Source organism: Mustela putorius, unplaced genomic scaffold (assembly GCF_011764305.1).
Source record: "Mustela putorius furo isolate JIRA1106 unplaced genomic scaffold, ASM1176430v1.1 tig00003988_pilon_pilon_pilon, whole genome shotgun sequence".
NCBI classification, from domain to species: domain Eukaryota; kingdom Metazoa; phylum Chordata; class Mammalia; order Carnivora; family Mustelidae; genus Mustela; species Mustela putorius.
The window spans coordinates 15233834-15251733 of NW_025422127.1; the positions used below are offsets into that span (position 1 = coordinate 15233834).

General features: G+C 37.4%; 1 protein-coding gene and 1 non-coding gene across 16 annotated transcripts in view; both read left to right on the forward strand.

The window, feature by feature from the left end:
- The window catches only part of ERC1 (ELKS/RAB6-interacting/CAST family member 1), a 558286-nt gene that overhangs the window by 31571 nt on the left and 508815 nt on the right, over positions 1-17900 (forward strand). For all 15 annotated transcript variants that reach the window (XR_006604246.1, XM_045071559.1, XM_045071558.1 and 12 more), the window contains exon 2: positions 8938-9761. Coding sequence is in view for 14 of the 15 variants with exons in the window: in XM_045071559.1 (XP_044927494.1) it covers positions 9093-9761 (669 nt within the window). In the remaining variant the exon portion in view is untranslated. The remainder of the gene's footprint in view (positions 1-8937; positions 9762-17900) is intronic.
- On the forward strand, positions 10158-10263 carry LOC123389673. Its single transcript, XR_006604304.1, has one exon. It is a non-coding gene; the product is annotated as a U6 spliceosomal RNA (small nuclear RNA).

Consider the following 17900-nt stretch of genomic DNA (forward strand, 5'->3'; position numbering starts at 1 on the left):
AAAGCTGTGTATGTATTCTGAGCATTATTGCTTAATGATACGGAATTGTATTTTTATTTTTATTTTTAAATTTTTATTCATTTTTTTTAGAGTGGAATTGTATTTTTAATTTTTGTCATTCTACTTCATTTGGGGAACTTTGAAAAAAAAATTTAAAATGACAATTGTTTTAAAAGTAAACGTAATTATTTTAAATGTTGATTGTTTTGTATACTTCTAAAAAATTCTTTGCTTATAAGTGTATATCACAAAAACAATCAATTTTAGGTTTCTTGATTTTATTTTCTGAGAACAAACTGAACCTTATCTTGATAGGGAAACCCACTATTTTGAGGCTTTTTAGGCTGTTTTTCAGTTGAGAATGCTTGTTTGGTGAAAATAGAAACTCAGTAAAAATTGTAATTTTTTATGGGACCATGGAAATACTATTCGATGATGAAACTATGTTAGTAATAAACACTAAATTTAAGATAAACCACATTTCTAGTAATGTTCTTGTCAAAATTAGATTTTAGAACATTTTTCTAAACATAAGCCTGGGTAAACTTGCAGAGATTTAAATGCTGTCCTCATATTTTTTAGTATTTTTAAAAACACAAAATATATGATAAGAAAACTCATTTAAAGTACTTAAATGAGTTTCACTTGACAGATAATTTATTAGAGATTTTTCAGTATTAAGAGCAGTGTTGGGGGCGCCTGGGTGGCTCAGTGGGTTAAGCTGCTGCTTCGGCTCAGGTCATGATCTCAGGGTCCTGGGATCGAGTCCTATATCGGGCTCTCTGCTCAGCAGGGAGCCTGCTTCCCTCTCTCTCTCTGTGCCTGCCTCTCTGCCTATTTGTGATTTCTCTCTGTCAAATAAATAAATAAAATCTTAAAAAAAAAAAAAAAAGCAGTGTTGTATCCATAGGCACATTATCTACAGATGATTTCTGTGTGTGTTGGGGAGGGGAGAGAGAATTCTTAATTTTCTTATAAAATGAGAGGTATTAGTCTATTCTTATTGAGCTTATGGTGTCTTTTTGGAATTAAAACGTAGCTACAGGATTTCCCATTTTTGTTCATCTAAGAAGAACAGTTTGTTAATTAAGAAATTGAAATCTTGACTGTTCAGTACAAGGGCATTTATTAGAGGGCAAAAATACATAGCTATACAAAATAGAGAAGGAGGTTGTCAATGTAAGGAATCTGGTTACAATTTAAAAATGAAGTTTACTAACATGAAGGAAATGATAAAAGGGCTTTCATTATATTTGTCTTACATTGCATTCAGTTTCCTTCAACTAATTTCAACCTTACTACCACCTTCTTTATATAGGAACTATTTTAATGAATTGCACTCAGATTTAGGTTAATTTGTGGATTCAGCAAACATTGCATATTTGATTTGTATTAGGCACTGTGCTAGGTTTTATTTATTTATTTATTTAAGATTTTATTTGTTTATTTGACAGAGAGCGAGAGAGGGAATACAAGCAGGGGGAGTGGGAGAGGGAAAAGCAGGCTTCCCTCCGAGCAGGGAGCCGATTCGGGGCTCTGTGGGGCTTGATCCCAGGACGCTGAGCTGAAGGCAGACGCTTAGTGACTGAGCCACCCAGGCGCCCCTGTGCTATGTTTCAGAGATAGGATATTCCTTTAAGGAAGCAATTAATTAAAACATTGTGGGTACATTATTTTGAAAGCCCTTGGTTCCGTGGGGCACCTAAATTGGACTGAGGTATTTAAGGGTTTATGTAGGACTTAATTTGGAAGAATGAGCAGTAAGTAGTTAGCAGTTGTTGGGGAAGAGGAAGGTCATAGAAATAAAAAGAGAGCATGGTATTTCAGGAAATTGCAGGTACTTGATCATGGTTGTCACATGAGAAAAGAGTGGTTAAGGGGTGCCCGAGTGGCTCAGTGGGTTAAAGCCTCTGCCTTCAGCTCGGGTCATGATCTCAGGGTCTTGGAATCAAGCCCCGCATCGGGCTCTTTGCTCAGCGGGGAGCCTGCTTCCCTTCCTCTCTCTGCCTGCCTCTCTGCCTACTTGTGATCTCTCTCTGTCAAGTAAATAAAAATAAAATATTAAAAAAAAAAAAAAAGAAAAAAAAAGAAAAGAGTGGTTAAGCAGTTAACTGCTTAGGGAGGTAGGCAAGACTGAAATCATAAAAAATCTTACATGCACTGCCAAGGAATTTAAATTCTTATTTTGGGAAGCCATCAAAGGAAGTATGTAGGTGTGCTCATGTTATATTTAAATTTTAGAGCAGCGGTTCTTAAATTTTTGTTTTTACACTCTTGAAATCAGTGAGGACTATAAATAGCTTTTGTTTATGTAGGCTATATCTATTACTATTTACTCTTTTAGAAAGTAAAGCTAAAAAGAAGTAAAACTCAGAAAAACTTAAAACACAAGAATATACAAGTATACATTCTGTTAGTTGTCAGCGGGATATATCACATATCTTGTAGCCTCTGAAAGACAATACTATACATTTGTAAGAGTGTACAGTGAAAAAGGCAAATATCAGAGTATTATGAAAATAATACTCATGGACTTCCTGAAAGGATCTTAGGGAATGGTGTTGAGAATTATTTAGAGCCTACAAAAAGAAATACACTTTTAATTGTGATGCAGTGTGTACATATGCTGCCCCTCACCCCGAACAAAGATTTCAGGAACAACTCTGTATCAGTTTCTTCTGTGGTATTAAAAGTTAAAAAAATTACTGGATTAGAAAAACCCAAACATCTTACAGTTGTTATGTAGAGCATGGCTGACTCAAGGGTCTGGCTCAAGATACTTTGTGAGGTTTCAGTCATCTGAAGGCTTGTTTGGGGTTGGAAGACTTTTTTTTTTTTTTTTTTTAAGATTTTATTTATTTGACAGAGATCACAAGTTGGCAGAGAGGCAGGCAGAGAGAGAGCAGGGGAAGCAGGCTCACTGCTGAGCAGAGAGCCCAGTGCAGAGCTCCATCTCAGGACTTCCGGGATCATGACCTGAGCTGAATGAAGGCAGAGGCTTTAACCCACTGAGCCACCCAGGCGCCCCATAAAAGACCTTTTTTGAAGCTATCTCATATGACTATTAGAAGGAGGCTGCAATTTCTTACTATGTAGCTGTCGGGTAGCTTGAATATCCTTACAAATGGCAGTTAGGTCCTTGTAAAATGAGGGATCCAAAACAGTGACCAAGACAGAAACCCCATTGTCCTTTCTGAGTTTTCTTGGAAGTGAAACATCATCAGAAGCAAATCACTAAGTTCAGTTCACATTCAGAGAGACACAGAGAGGGGAATTTTGCTTTCCTTCCTAAAGGGAGCAGTATCAAAGAATTTATGGCGATACCCTAAAACTACCAAAAGACTTGTCAGGAGAGCAGTCATTCATGTTTCTTTTCTTTCGTGCATGCCTTGCTGGGTATGCTAAGAATACAAGGCCCTGAGTGCTCTTAACCTGGGCCATTTCTTAGGATTTTGTATGCAGCAAGCCACCTTCAGGTAATGTTTCCCAAGGGGACAGAGCAGGCTTTTACTGCTTGTTTTTAAAGTGGTGGATTCCCAAAACTCAGTATCCTTAGCTTCAGTGCAAACCCACTGCATGTGTAGCATCTATCTGGGCCCCTCTTGTCACCTGTTGGACTTGGGGTTAACAGGTTAACATCCAGTGCAGACAGGATGCTCATACTGTTAGCTGTGCAGTGAGTAATAAAGCTTTTGGTCTCTGACCCAGGAGACTCATGTGTTCTGTTTGGCAGGCAGAGGGAGAAGATTTGAAATAATCACCACAACAGATAGTAGATAGGGAGCTAACAAAATATGGATAGGAAGCTAACTAAAGGACTCTGGGAACAACATTATGGGCTCAAACTGTACAGCTGCATGATTTTATCCAGCAGCAATCAGGATTCCAGTTGTATAATCAGTGAAGGTGTTTCTTTGGATTAATCAAGGACAAGGGAGTTTGGAATGTGAAATTTTTTTTCAAATTTTTGTAATATAATTAATGTATGCTAAACTGAATGTATTTAAAATATATAGTTTGACGAGAGGTGCCTGGCTGGCTCAGTCAGAAGAGCATGTGACTCTTGATATTGCAGTTATAAGTTCAAGCCCCACATTGGGTATAGAGATTACTTAAAAAAATAAAATATTAAAAAATATATATATAATTTGATGGATTTTGAAATGTATATGGCTGTGAAACCATTACCCCAGTCAAGATAATGAACGTTTGGATCACCCTGAAAATTTCATCCTCCTCCTTTTTTCCATGCCTTTCCCAACCCATCCCGCACTGATTTGCTTTGTGTCATAATAAATTAGTTCTAGAATTCTACATACATGGAATCATACTGTGTAACTTTTTTTTGGTCAGAATTCTTTTTTGTCAGTTGTTTAAAGTGCAAGAGTTATTATTTTTGTGGTTGTGTGTCTGACATATTTTTAAAAGAAAAAAAATTTTTGAACACTATATTCCCTGAAGCCCATGAGATTAAAAAGTCAATGTGAGGAATTCAGAGCTAGTAAATTCCTTCCTTTTGTTGTAAATGGCTATAGTTCTGATAATAGCAAAGACTCCACATGCAAATGCCATTTTAGATCTGAAAGTGACTTGAACATTAGAGTGCACCTGCTAATGTTGAAAACATAAGGGAATATTTGTTATTGGATCTTAGCCTATTCAGTGTGATTTAGTTACTTGACTACACGAAAATAGAATTCTGCACAAAAGCACAGTGGGGAATATTTTTCTTGAATGTGCCGGTTTAGTGTTCGGATGTCACGATTCCGGAGACTCTGAATTATTATTACTACTTATTTTGTTAGTTTTACTTACTTTATTCTTTTGCCCACCATCTTATAAAGAAGACTTTCTCCTTAATAGAAAGATTAGTGTGATTATTTAAGCTTTATACCTGGAACACCTATAATTGCCTTAATTGAGTACTAGATTAGCAGGACACACTGCCTTAAAACTGTGGAAGACTTTAATATCCTGTGAACAGTTGAGATGTTCTCATCAGCAGATGATCCTGGTTAAGCAGAGTAGATAAGAGCCTCCAGGGCTGTGGAATTAGGCACCCTAATTCAAATCTTGACCCTACTACTTAATGGCTGTGTGACTTTAGATGTCACTTAACACCCATAAGCCTTACCTGCATCATTTCTGAAACGGAGATAATGATAGTACCTATGTTATGGGAGGCTTTTAAATATTAAATTAGATCTTATAAAATTTTTAGCACAATGCCTGACATATGGTAAATATTCAGTGTTAGCTCACTTAAGGTATTCTGGATAATGAATGGCTCTCTTATTTTTAACAGCATTCAGATTATTTTAAAAAAGAAAAAGCTTTGCATCTCTCTTTGATCTTGAAATAAAATTCAAACAGTAATATGTAGGTTATTACTTGTCACCTGCCTCACAGTTCAGATTTATCATGAACCAGTCAGTAGAGCGCGTGACTCTTGATCTTGGGCTTGTGAGTTCAAGCCTCATGTTGGGCGTACCGCTTACTTTAAAAGTGAAAAAAAAAGCATGGAAAGAAACTTTTACTTCTTAAGCTAGGTTATTCCTGGAGAGGAATTTCCTAATGTTACTAGTAGAATATTGCAGTTTCCGAACTTGGTGTACTATTGCTGTTTCTGAGATGGAACCTTAAAGTTTCAGGCTCTGTGTATTTTCTTTTCTGCTTGTTGTTACACTGGGGCTGTCTTTAATAATGTTAAGGTGAGACTGTGAACATATTCTGTATTCATATTTCTGAAGAGTAACCTGTTTGAGTGTGACTGAAGTGTGTGGATTTTCTTTACAATCCTATTTTTGACATGTCAGTTATTTGGGTAGTATTTTTAGTGAAGAAGCATTTTTTTTTTTTTAAGATTTTATTTATTTGACAGAGACAATAAGAGAGGGAATACAAGGCAGGGGGAGTGGGAGAGAGAGAAGCAGGCTTTCCGCTGAGCTGGGAACCTGATGCAGGGCTCGACCCCAGAACCCTGGGATCATGACCTGAACTGAAGGCAGATGCTTAACAACTGAGCCACCCAGGTGCCCCAGTGAAGAAACACTTTTAAGAATTCCCCAGTGAAGAAACGCTTTTAAGAATTCTACTTAACGGGCGCCTGGGTGGCTCAGTGGGTTAAGCCGCTGCCTTCGGCTCAGGTCATGATCTCAGGGTCCTGGGATCGAGTCCCATATCGGGCTCTCTGCTAAGCCTGCTTCCTCCTCTCTCTCTCTGCCTGCCTGCCTGCCTCTCTGCCTACTTGTGATCTCTCTCTCTGTCAAATAAATAAATAAAATCTTAAAAAAAAAAAAAAAAGAATTCTACTTAACAGTGGGTTTTTTAAAAGTATTTAATGTGCTGATGCCTGTTACTCGATCTAAGGCAATTCTTTGGTACTATATCAGGAAGGTGAAAAATATATCCATATATGTGTAAAGATCCATTACAACATGTATTAAGAATTCATATAGGGAAATGCCAGCTTTGAAAGAGCAATGATAAGAAGGATGGGAACCGGGACGCCTGGGTGGCTCAGCTGGTTAAGCGGCTGCCTTCGGCTCAGGTCATGATCCCAGTGTCCTGGGATCGAGTCCCACATCGGGCTCCTTGCTCAGCCGGGAGCCTGCTTCTCCCTCTGCCTCTGTCTACCACTCTGTCTGCTTGTGCTCACTCTCGCTCCTCTCTCTCTCTCTCTCTCTCTGACAAATAAATAAATAAATAAAATCTTAAAAAAAAAAAAAAGAAGGATGGGAACCTGTATTGTAAGACAGGGTTGGGGCCAAAATGTTTATGGAAGCTTTAGGTTCACTTTATATTCATAATACAGTAAAACTCAAATTTTGGGGGGCACCTGGGTGGCTCATTGGGTTAAATCTCTGCCTTTGATTCAGGTCATGATCTCAGAGCCCTGGAATCAAGCCCCACATCCCCCCCATCGGGCTCTCTGCTCAGCGGGGGCCTGCTTCCCCCTCCCCCTCTGCCTGCCTCTCTACTTGTGATCTTTCCCTCTGTCAAACAAATAAATAAAATCTGTTAAAAAAAAAAAAGCCCTCAAAATTTTTTGAAGAAAAACTTATTCATATTCTACAAGAATAATTAAAACCAATTTTAAAAACACATATCACAGCTATCTACTGACCACACTTCTCTCAAAAAGAAACAAACTAGACCTCCATGGCTTCCTGATATAGTTTTTTGTTTCTCTTGTAATTTTGCTTAAGGTATTTTTTGGTATAATACTTTGCCCTTTCGACATAATTAAATATATTATTATTATTTTTTTAAAATTTTTATTTATTTGACAGAGATCACAAGCAGGCAGAGAGGCAGGCAGAGAGAGAGAGAGAGAAAGAGGGAGGACAAAGCAGGTTCCCCGCTGAACAGACAGCCGGATGTGGGGCTCCATCCCAGCACCCTGGGATCATGACCTGAGCTGAAGGCAGAGGCTTTAACTAGTGAGCCACCCAGGCGCCCCAATTATTATTTGTTTTTCTTTATGGTTTTTGCTTTTTGTTTCTTACTTAAGAAGCCCTACCTTAACTCAGGTTCACAATGGTGTTCTTCTGAGTTTTCCTCCAGTAATTTTGATAGTTTTAAAGTTTATATCTTTGGGGCGTCTGGTGGCTCGGTGAGTTAAGCATCCAGCTCTTGATTTCGACTCAGGTCATGGTCTCAGGGAGATGAGATTGAGTCCTGCTTTGGGCTTCATGCTGGGAATGGAGCCTGCTGGGGATTCTCTCTCTCCTCCTTCTGCACTGCCTTCCACTCCTGTTCACGATGCACTTGCACACACACTCTCAAAAAACCCAAAATTTATATCTCTAATGTACATAGAATTTATTTCTGTGTACTGTGTGAAGTGGGGATGTAATTTATTTTTCCAAGAGTACCAGTTGTTCAGACCGCATTTATTGAATAATTTGACTTTTCCTCACTCTTTTGAAAGTCCATATACTAGGATATACTAAACTTATATATACAATTTATGCTGTGTTCTTGAACCTGTGCTATGCAGTTTTAAATACTATAGCTTTAAAAGTCTGTGAGTCCTTATGAGAAATCCTGGCGGTCAGATGTGGTTTGGAGTCCAGATTTTTCCCCCTGATACCCAGTGGACATTATGTAGTATCCTGTAATCATATACATTGTTTTCTTAACAAGGTATGAATAATACCTATAAACAATAAAGTGACCTCATACCATATCAAGTCAGGTTTTGCTGCTAACTGGGTTAAGAAGAAACAAGACTTACTTTTTTTTATGATTTTTGGATTGCAAGTAAAGGATCACGGACCTGTAATTTATCTTGCTATTTAGGGAACATCTTCCTTCTTTGTTCTTCTGTTGCAAATTGTTTAGATTATTCTTAGACCTGTACTCTTTTTTTTAAAATTTTAGAGTCAGCTTGTTGAGTTATTTGGAGAATCCTATAGAGATTTTTATTGGGATATGAAGTATTTCGTACTTGGACCTTTTTATTAGATTTATACCAAAGTGTTTTTATGGTTTTGTTGCCATTGTGAGTGGGATTTTTCTTTTTAAATTGCATTTTCTAATTGTTATTACTAATGTGCAGGGAAAGTACTGATATTTATATGTTGATCTTGTATCTGACCGATTTGTAGATTTCTGTTAACTTAATAGTTTATGATCTTGGCTTTTCATGTTAGAAAATCGTATGATCAAACATTGAGTTTTATCTTTTCATTGCTAGTATTTATGCCTCTTATTTCTTTTTCTTTCCACTTGCGTGGCATGGTTTTAGTATTCAGTTTTGAGACATACATGCAAAATACTGTTAAAAACAATGTTTACAGTAAAATTCATGCTGTAATGCATGAATTTTGAATGCATGAATAAATAGATGATAGAAAGGGTGGGGTAATGAAAAGTTTCTGAGAGGCAAATGTTTATTATTGGGGGATATAATGTGTGATCTTTTCATTACAGATATGGTGTAAGGTATTTCTTCAAGACGGGACAGCCGAAGACGTGTTACTTCTGATTAGCCTTAAGCAGACTTAGAGCCATCAAAAACCTCACAGAATTTCATATTTTGCTTTCTGCTTTATACCTTTCTTGGCACCGAAGTTCATCTTGCAACCATGTATGGAAGTGCTCGCTCAGTTGGGAAGGTGGAACCGAGCAACCAGAGCCCTGGGCGTTCACCTAGGCTTCCACGTTCCCCTCGCTTGGGTCATCGTCGAACCAATAGTACAGGAGGGAGTTCTGGAAGCAGTGTTGGAGGTGGCAGTGGGAAAACCCTTTCAATGGAGAATATCCAGTCCTTAAATGCTGCCTATGCCACATCTGGCCCTATGTACCTAAGTGACCATGAAAATGTGGGTTCAGAAACACCTAAAAGCACCATGACACTTGGCCGTTCTGGGGGACGTCTGCCGTATGGTGTCAGGATGACTGCTATGGGCAGTAGCCCCAATATAGCTAGCAGTGGGGTTGCTAGTGACACCATAGCGTTTGGAGAGCATCACCTCCCTCCTGTGAGTATGGCATCCACTGTTCCTCATTCTCTTCGTCAGGCAAGAGATAATACAATCATGGATCTGCAGACGCAGCTGAAAGAAGTATTAAGGGAAAATGATCTCTTGCGGAAGGATGTGGAAGTAAAGGAGAGCAAATTAAGTTCTTCAATGAATAGCATCAAGACTTTCTGGAGCCCAGAGCTGAAGAAAGAACGAGCCCTGAGAAAAGATGAAGCTTCCAAAATCACTATTTGGAAGGAACAGTATAGAGTTGTGCAGGAGGAAAACCAGGTTAGTTTTATATGTGTGTTTGTCTTTATTGACTGAATTCATGTAAGTGAAATGAGCTGTTCTCTTTCTTTCTTTGTTAGGTTTTCCTCTTCTTGGTTCATTTATTTTTCCTTTTCCTACTTACCAGAGTATTTTCTATCCATCATTTCTTAACCTCTGGATTTGATTCTGAACCTGTTTTTTTCTGGTTGCCATGTCTGCTTGCTCACTATTGTTGCTTGCTTTTTCCACTTGAATTTTCCTGCTTCTCTTTCTCTTCCTGTCTTTTCTTTAAACCTGTATTACCTTTCTCCGTTCTTTGGAGAGTATAATTTTTTTATCTGCTCTAAGATACATTATCAAAATTATTCAGGCTACGTATCTTAAGTGTGAGGTGTAGAAGTAAGACTTACCGTAGTGCTCGCTTCGGCAGCCCATAGACTAATACTGAAATGATACAGAAGATTATCATAGTCCCTGTGCAAGGAATGACACATAGATTCGTGAAGTGTTCCATATTTTTGCTGGTTGAACTTGGCGATCAGGCATCATGCCCCTAGTACAATTTATGGGTCATGTAATTATCTGGCAGACTGGTGTGCTGAGACTCATTTCACCTGACTCGGAATCTATTCCTGGGCACTGCTCCCTGTGTGATGTTAAGTTAGTCATTGCCAGGCCTAGCTCATATTGTATTGGTCCATTTGTTTGTATGTAAAGTATCCAAATCTCCAAGGCCTGCAGAGTTTGGGGGAGGGGGCAGAGAAAAGGGAGGGAAGAGTTATATAAGTGTTAATGGCTGCTGCACACCTGTGACATCTCACTAGTCTGCCAGGAAGACTTAAGGCAAGAGGCTGTCCACAAAGAGAAAAGGAAAAAAGAAAGAAAGAAAAAGATTTACCATAATAGGTGTCAAAAAACCAGTCTTGAAAAAAACCAGAAAAACTACTGTAAGGCAAATCATTACATTGATAGCACAGAATGAAAATTAGTTTTAAGAAGTGAATATTGAGGGCGCCTGGGTGGCTCAGTGGGTTAAGCCGCTGCCTTCGGCTCAGGTCATGATCTCAGGGTCCTGGGATCGAGTCCCGCATCGGGCTCTCTGCTCGGCAGGGAGCCTGCTTCTCTCTCTCTCTCTCTCTCTCTCTCTCTGCCTGCCTCTCCATCTACTTGTGATTTCTCTCTGTCAAATAAATAAATAAAAACCTTTAAAAAAAAAAAAAAAAAAAAAAAGAAGTGAATATTGATATAAATATTAAGTACCAACAATGGGAAGCAGTTTTTTTCTGTTGGCATTCATGAAAGTTTAACTTTAGGATGTTTATGTAGCTTTTTAAAAATAAAAAAAGTTTTTTTTTTTTCTTTAGTTCTTCAAATATAAGGTGTAAGAAATGCAGCTTGGTATGGTTGGTTGCTTCTAGAAAATAAGTGCGATAGCTAGGCATTTTAATTAGGGCTTTGCAGTTTGAGAGCTAAATGCTATCCTATTAGATATATGAAGCACTTTTTTTCTCTACTCCTCCAGGTTATAGTAGATGTTTTGCCAACACTGTCATGTCACATTGAGTGACATATGACTCCAAGGATGTGAAAAAATTATATTTATGCTTCCATCAATTAAAATCTTAATCATACTTTTTGTTTGAGACTTTTAGAACTTTTCTTTAACTTGTGAGTTTGAATTATTTGCCTTCTTAAAAAATTCTACTACTCTTCAAGGAGAATTTTAAAGCAGCCATCTTATTGTTGATTTTATACTTCATTTTGGGGTTAGTTAATAAAAATTATGAAGAAAGTAATCAACTTATTTGGATTTCTTCAGTGTTCTTGAATGATGCTAAGAAAGAAGGAATTAGAAATGACCTGTCTTTGATGAAATAAATCTAAGATTTCTGTTGATGGTTTTACCATTCTATTACTAATACTTAGTTCAGGCATTCATATCTACTGTTTTGGTTATTTGAAGAAGAGTGCTAGTTACATTGTTTTGTATGTTAAAGCCCCAGACTTACCTTTTCAGTAATAAAAATAGCTTGTTCAGTCATAAAAATAATACTGAAAAAGATAGATATGAAATAGAAATTTATCCTAAATCCTCCCATCTCTGGTAACTTTGCTTTTCCACTGTTAACATTTTGTTGTTTCTCTGTAATGTACATCTCTGTACATACACACATAAAATTAATCCAAATGGAATATTATAGGTGTTACATTATGACCTTTCTTAGCCAACACATCTGCTGTATATTAAAGCCCCATGTGACTGAATCATTATTTTAATGCCTATATACTATTGTGTCTGTACTAATTAATTTAACATCACAGAGTTAAAAATCTTCAAATTTATTTGATAGTACATATGAACTAAAAACTAAACATTGGGGCACCTGGGTGGCTCATCAGTTAAGCATCTGTCTCTTGATTTTGGCTCAGGTTATGATCTAAGAGTTGTGAGTTTGAGCCCTGCGTTGGCCTCCACACTTGGTGAAGAGTCTGCTTAAGATTCTTTTCCCTCTCCCCCTGCTTCTCCTCTCTTTCTCTCTCAAATAAATAAATCTTAACAAAACAAAAAAAGGGGCTCCTGGGTGGCTCGGTCTCGTCAGTTAAGTGGCTGCCTTCGGCTCAGGTTGTGATCCTGGGATCCTGGGATCGAGCCCCGTGTCGGGCTCCCTACTTGGTGGGGAACCTGCTGCTTCTTCTCCCCCTCCCTGCTTGTGTCCCTCTCTCTCACTCTCTCTCTGTCAAATAAATAAAATATTAAAAAAAAAAACCACCAAAAACTAAACCTTTAATTCGTTTAAATCAGAGATTTAAAAAGAATTAGAATTTATAGGGGCGCCTGGGTGGCTCAGTGGGTTAAAGCCTCTGCCTTTGGCTCAGGTCACGATCCCAGGGTCCTGGGATCGAGCCCCGCGTCGGGGGCTCTCTGCTTAGTGGGGAGGCTGCTTCCTCCTTTCTCTCTCTGCCTGCCTCTCAGCCTACTTGTAATCTCTGTCTGTCAAATAAATAAATTAAATCTTAAAAAATTAGAAATTATAATTTTCTCTTTTCCCAGATATAACCTCAAACTACTTTGCATCTAGTTTTTAACTAACGATTAAATGTAATTTGTCATTACACAAAATCTGAATGTTTTATTAGTATGCTTAAATCTTACGTCTCTTAAGTCTCTTATCGACCCAGCCTTTTTTTTTTAAGAAAAGAGGAAATAGCCTTTAAAAAGTATTCCTTAGGAAGTTTCTTGAGTTTGAATCTTTAAGACTTTAAAAACAAAAATGTGAAAAGAAAGAGAAGAATTAAAATAGACCCCAGTGTTACATCTTAAAAGTAAGGACAAGTTTCCTAAATGTTAGTTCTGATACACTTACTTATTTAAAATACAGATTTCCAGGCCTTTTGCTTCATAAATATCTCTGGAGATGGAGTCCAGGAGCCTGTATGTATGTATGTATGTATGTATTTATTTATTTATTTAAAGATTTTATTTATTTATCAGAGAGAGAGGGGGAGAGAGCGAGCACAGGCAGACAGAATGGCAGGCAGAGGTAGAGGGAGAAGCAGGCTCCCTGCTGAGCAAGGAGCCCGATGTGGGACTCGATCCCAGGACGCTGGAATCATGACCTGAGCCGAAGGCAGCTGCTTAACCAACTGAGCCACCCAGGCGTCCCAGGAGCCTGTATTTAAACAAGCTTCTCTGGTAGTTCCGAGATAAACTAATTTTGGAATCTTTAGAATGTCTTACATCTAATTCTTAAACTAGTTTGTTGCTCATCTGCCATAGGGAATTCATGAATGTTTTCTTGTCACCTTTGAGCTTAATTGTGACAGAAGGGAAAATAAACAAGGGACCATTGGCTAAGTGTTTCTCAACCTTTTTTTCCTGCCTACTGCATTTCAGAGTAGCGACAGACTCCTGTACATAATGATCATTAACTGTGACAGTGACCTTTAGTAGAAGGAGTGTGTGTAGAGAAAAAAGTGTTTAAGATCTTAGATAGGGTTATTTAAAAAACACTCTGGTGATTTGATGTCTCCTCACCTTGAGAATCATTGATGTACAAGATAAGATATTTAGATGACATATGACAGTAGAAAGGGGAAATACATTGTCTTCAGTTCACATTTATGTTCATGGAAGGTGAAGTACAACACCAAAAGTTTATCATTCCTAAATATGAAATAATAGTTGATACATTCTGAAAGTTTTTACAGTTTGGTGTTGAATTGTAAATATCAAGAGAGAAAAAAGGAGTTTACTTTGTTTAATCTTTTTTTTTTTAAAGATTTTTTCTTAATTTATTTATCAGAGAGAGAGGGAGAGAGAGCGAGCACAGGCAGACAGAATGGCAGGCAGAGGCAGAGGAAGAAGCAGGCTCCCAGTCCAGCAAGGAGCCCTATGTGGGACTCGATCCCAGGATGCTGGGATCATGACCTGAGCCGAAGGCAGCTGCTTAACCAACTGAGCCACCCAGGCGTCCCTGCTTTGTTTAATCTTATGGTAAGGTACTAGTGTAGCATGGGTCTTAAAAACTATCTGTATTTCAAGAGTAGGTATTAGGTTTTTTAATTTGTAAAAATCAGATTAATAAATTTGGAGTATGTACTGATAGTGTTTCAGTGTTCAAATATGAGGTACTTTGTATGTATTTAGATAGTTAAGCATCATAGTGTATCATACTTGAATATTATTCAATCTCAAATATATATATATTTTTTTTAAGATTTTATTTATTTATTTGATAGAGAGAAATCACAAGTAGACGGAGAGGCAGGCAGAGAGAGAGAGAGGGAAGCAGGCTCCCTGCTGAGCAGAGAGCCTGATGCGGGACTCTATCCCAGGACCCTGAGATCATGACCTGAGCCGAAGGCAGCGGCTTAACCCACTGAGCCACCCAGGCGCCCTCAAATATATTGTTAATAAGAATCAGTTTACTTAGGTTTACCTGAAAAGTGGTTGAACTGTAACTTATTATAAATATTGTGTAAAAATTACACATTAATAAACAATTCCCTTTTAAGTTTCTACCTTTCAAGAGTATATTGACAGTATATGTGTATATAAATGTAATGTGTATCAGTATAGGTGTATGTATAATTTAAAGTGGATTTTGGTAGAAGTGGAATTGAGATTACTAGATTTATCCTTGACTTAGCTAGCCTCCAGTATACCTTTCTGATGATGCTGAAAATAGGCCTTTCACCAAGATGGTTTTTATCATCAAGCAACTTGGAAATGCCTATTTTAACAAGGGAAAAAAATTATTGGTATATGTCTTTATTTTCAAATAATCGAGGCTGCTAATTATGTCTATACTTTGAAAGCTGTGTGGATAAAAAGCAATGACAATATTCTTTGTAGTTACTAAACTACATTCAAAAGTAAGGTATTTGAATCTTCTGCAGAGTGTAGGGGGAACTCAGCACTTCAGTCCAGTGGAAGTGAAACAGTCCACAGGACTATGATGCCAAAAAAACCATATGCACTGAAGGAGGGTGAACACAGCCTTATCTAGATTCCACCCCTTGACCTAATTAAGCAGCAGTGCTGGCAGGAATATATTCTTCCTGCACCCACTATAATTACCACACAATACTAAAATTGTATAACTTTAGTCCAAAAAGCAAAGGGTGCAATTTTAAAGTAAAGTGAGATACTGCAATGAGATATAGAGAACTGAGAATGCTAATTAATAGATTATAGTGAGCCAACAGTGGGCCCTAATTAAACTCTGCATTCATTATACCCTCCAGAGCCCTCAGAGGTCAGATATTTTCCACTTTACAAAGAAGATTGGTTTAATAGGATTTACAGTAATTAAACAAATTTCCCCATTCCAATTTGAGACTGGGGATTTAGATGCATTCTAAATGTTTGATCTGATTGGGCCACAGAGGTTTGTTGTAGAATCTATCAAATGTAAAAACACATTTGCTTAGAATTGCCTAATATGTGTGGTTCATTATTACAGAGTTCTTTTAGGAAATTGTTTCTAAAATAAATACCCAGCTGTTTTTATGTCTCATACCCCTTTTGTTGTTTCAAATACTGGTGGTTGAAGAGATGGAACAATACATGTTTTAACAGGAAAGACCTTTTCTTTTTCTTAAGTTGAGAGTGAAGAAGGTTTTTAGTGTGTGTTTGCTGAAAAATAAAAGTCCAGGTATGAGCTTGGTTGAATTGCAAAGCTAAGGCTTTCAATGATTTCTGTTTTATTTTATTCTAACCAAGATTTAACAAGTTATTATCATACTTTTTTTATATTATGCCTTCGTAATATTTTTATATGTTGAACTTAGTTGGAAGCTTAATTTTAAAAATAACTGTTTTAAAGCAATCATTGGGATTTTGTGTGGTCAAAGTACATTCAGTTCAACAGTTCAGTATGGTGAGTGAGTTTAATGTTTTATGTATTTTTTGTTTTTGTTTTTGGAGTCTGATTTTATTTAGGATTTGATTTTTTGGTTTTTATTTTATTTGTTTAAGGATCAAGAGAATTTCCAAGTTCAGAAATACAAAAAGATAAACTTTGTTCTTTGTTCTGTTGGCACACGGGTGGCTGTTAACATTTTTACAGTTTTAGGTCGTACCTTCATTTGTGAAAGCTATTATAAGCTTTTTCATGATGTTGCTAATTGTTTCACTTTCATTTAAGTTGAACTTGAGATCTGGAATCTGTGTCTTGGACTATTTAACTTTTTGATAATTCTTTTTTTAACATAGAGATGAGTTATGAATGATAAAGCACACTATGGTGGATAAGTCGGTGTTCTAATTTATTTTCCAGATAGATGTGATCTTTTTAGGTGTTTCAGAAATGAGATGTGTTAAGGAACTATGCAGAATGAGCCGAGAATATTAAATCAGATGTAAAGTAGATATGTTCCTTTTGGGAAGTTAACAGTCATTTTGAGAAGCAAAATTTGTTCATGTTTGGCTTCTACAAATTTAAGCTACCTCTCCATTGGATCTTGTCACATAGGAAGGTAAAATAGGTAGGTATGAGAAATTGGCTGCTTGCAGAGTTAAGTATGCTTTACCTGGAATATAGTGGAATGCTATGAAAAATGATTCGTTGAATCCAGTAAAAAATTGTACAAATATCTGACAGGCCTTATTTGCGAGGAAATAAGAATTTGCCAGAGTATTGCAGCTTTTCCCCTTCTCTCCCCTTCTTGCATTTCACAGTGTAGTCTATTGTCTGATTTCATCTCAATGACAGAATAATTTTTAGGGATTTGCTAATTTATAGCAGCTTTATAGATAGTAGCTTAAATATGAGTTGGGAAACCCACTATTTTATTGTGTAAGGGAAGCCAGAAAATGAACTTAGTTTTTAGTTATATTAAGGGGTGACAGAGTTCCATTTTACTTTTTAAAATCATACTGCTTCTAGAACTTGACATCATATTATAGGTGCCCTGTTTGCCCAGGAAGGGGCCTCTTTGAAAGCATGCTTTATAAGAAGTGGTTGCGGGAACCAAAGAAGAGGAGACTTGTGACATTTTAGTTATAATGTGTGTATTTAATGGGCAGCCATATAGAAGAAAGTTTTTTTCTCTTTTTGTGGGGGGCGAGGGAAGGCCAACACTAGAAAAATGAGTGCAGATAATAGGGGTATGGATTTTGGCTCCATGGGGGAATATACTGCCATTTTCTAACAAAGGTATATTTTTCTGATGGAAGAGTCAGTTTCAGAAAATGATGCTTGGCCATCACTAGAATTGGTTACAGGGAGGCCAGAATGCCTCTGACAATGGTGTGGGTGTTCTAATGTCTTTCAGCTTTTCAGAATGTCGGAAGTGGTGGTGAGTAAAGTGGTACTTTGTAGAGAACCATTTGGGGAGTTGTCCTCCCCATCCTTCCACCTCTTTTTCTCCTCCCCGTCCCTTGCTTCCTCCCTCTCTTCCTTCTTGACAGTTTTATTGAGATATAATTCATCCTTTAAAAGTGTGTAATTTTTTCTTTCTTAATCTGGATTTTATTTGAAGAAGAATTTGAAGAAAGTAATAGGAAGTTGCCCTAGGGATTTCTTGAGCAAGGAAATGAATGACATAACATTAAATACTATTTAAGAGCAGCTTTTGTTGCTGTCAGCAGAATGGATTGAAGCACAGAAGGCGGGGAAAAGCAATTGATTTTGTGGCAGAAGGCCTGGATTA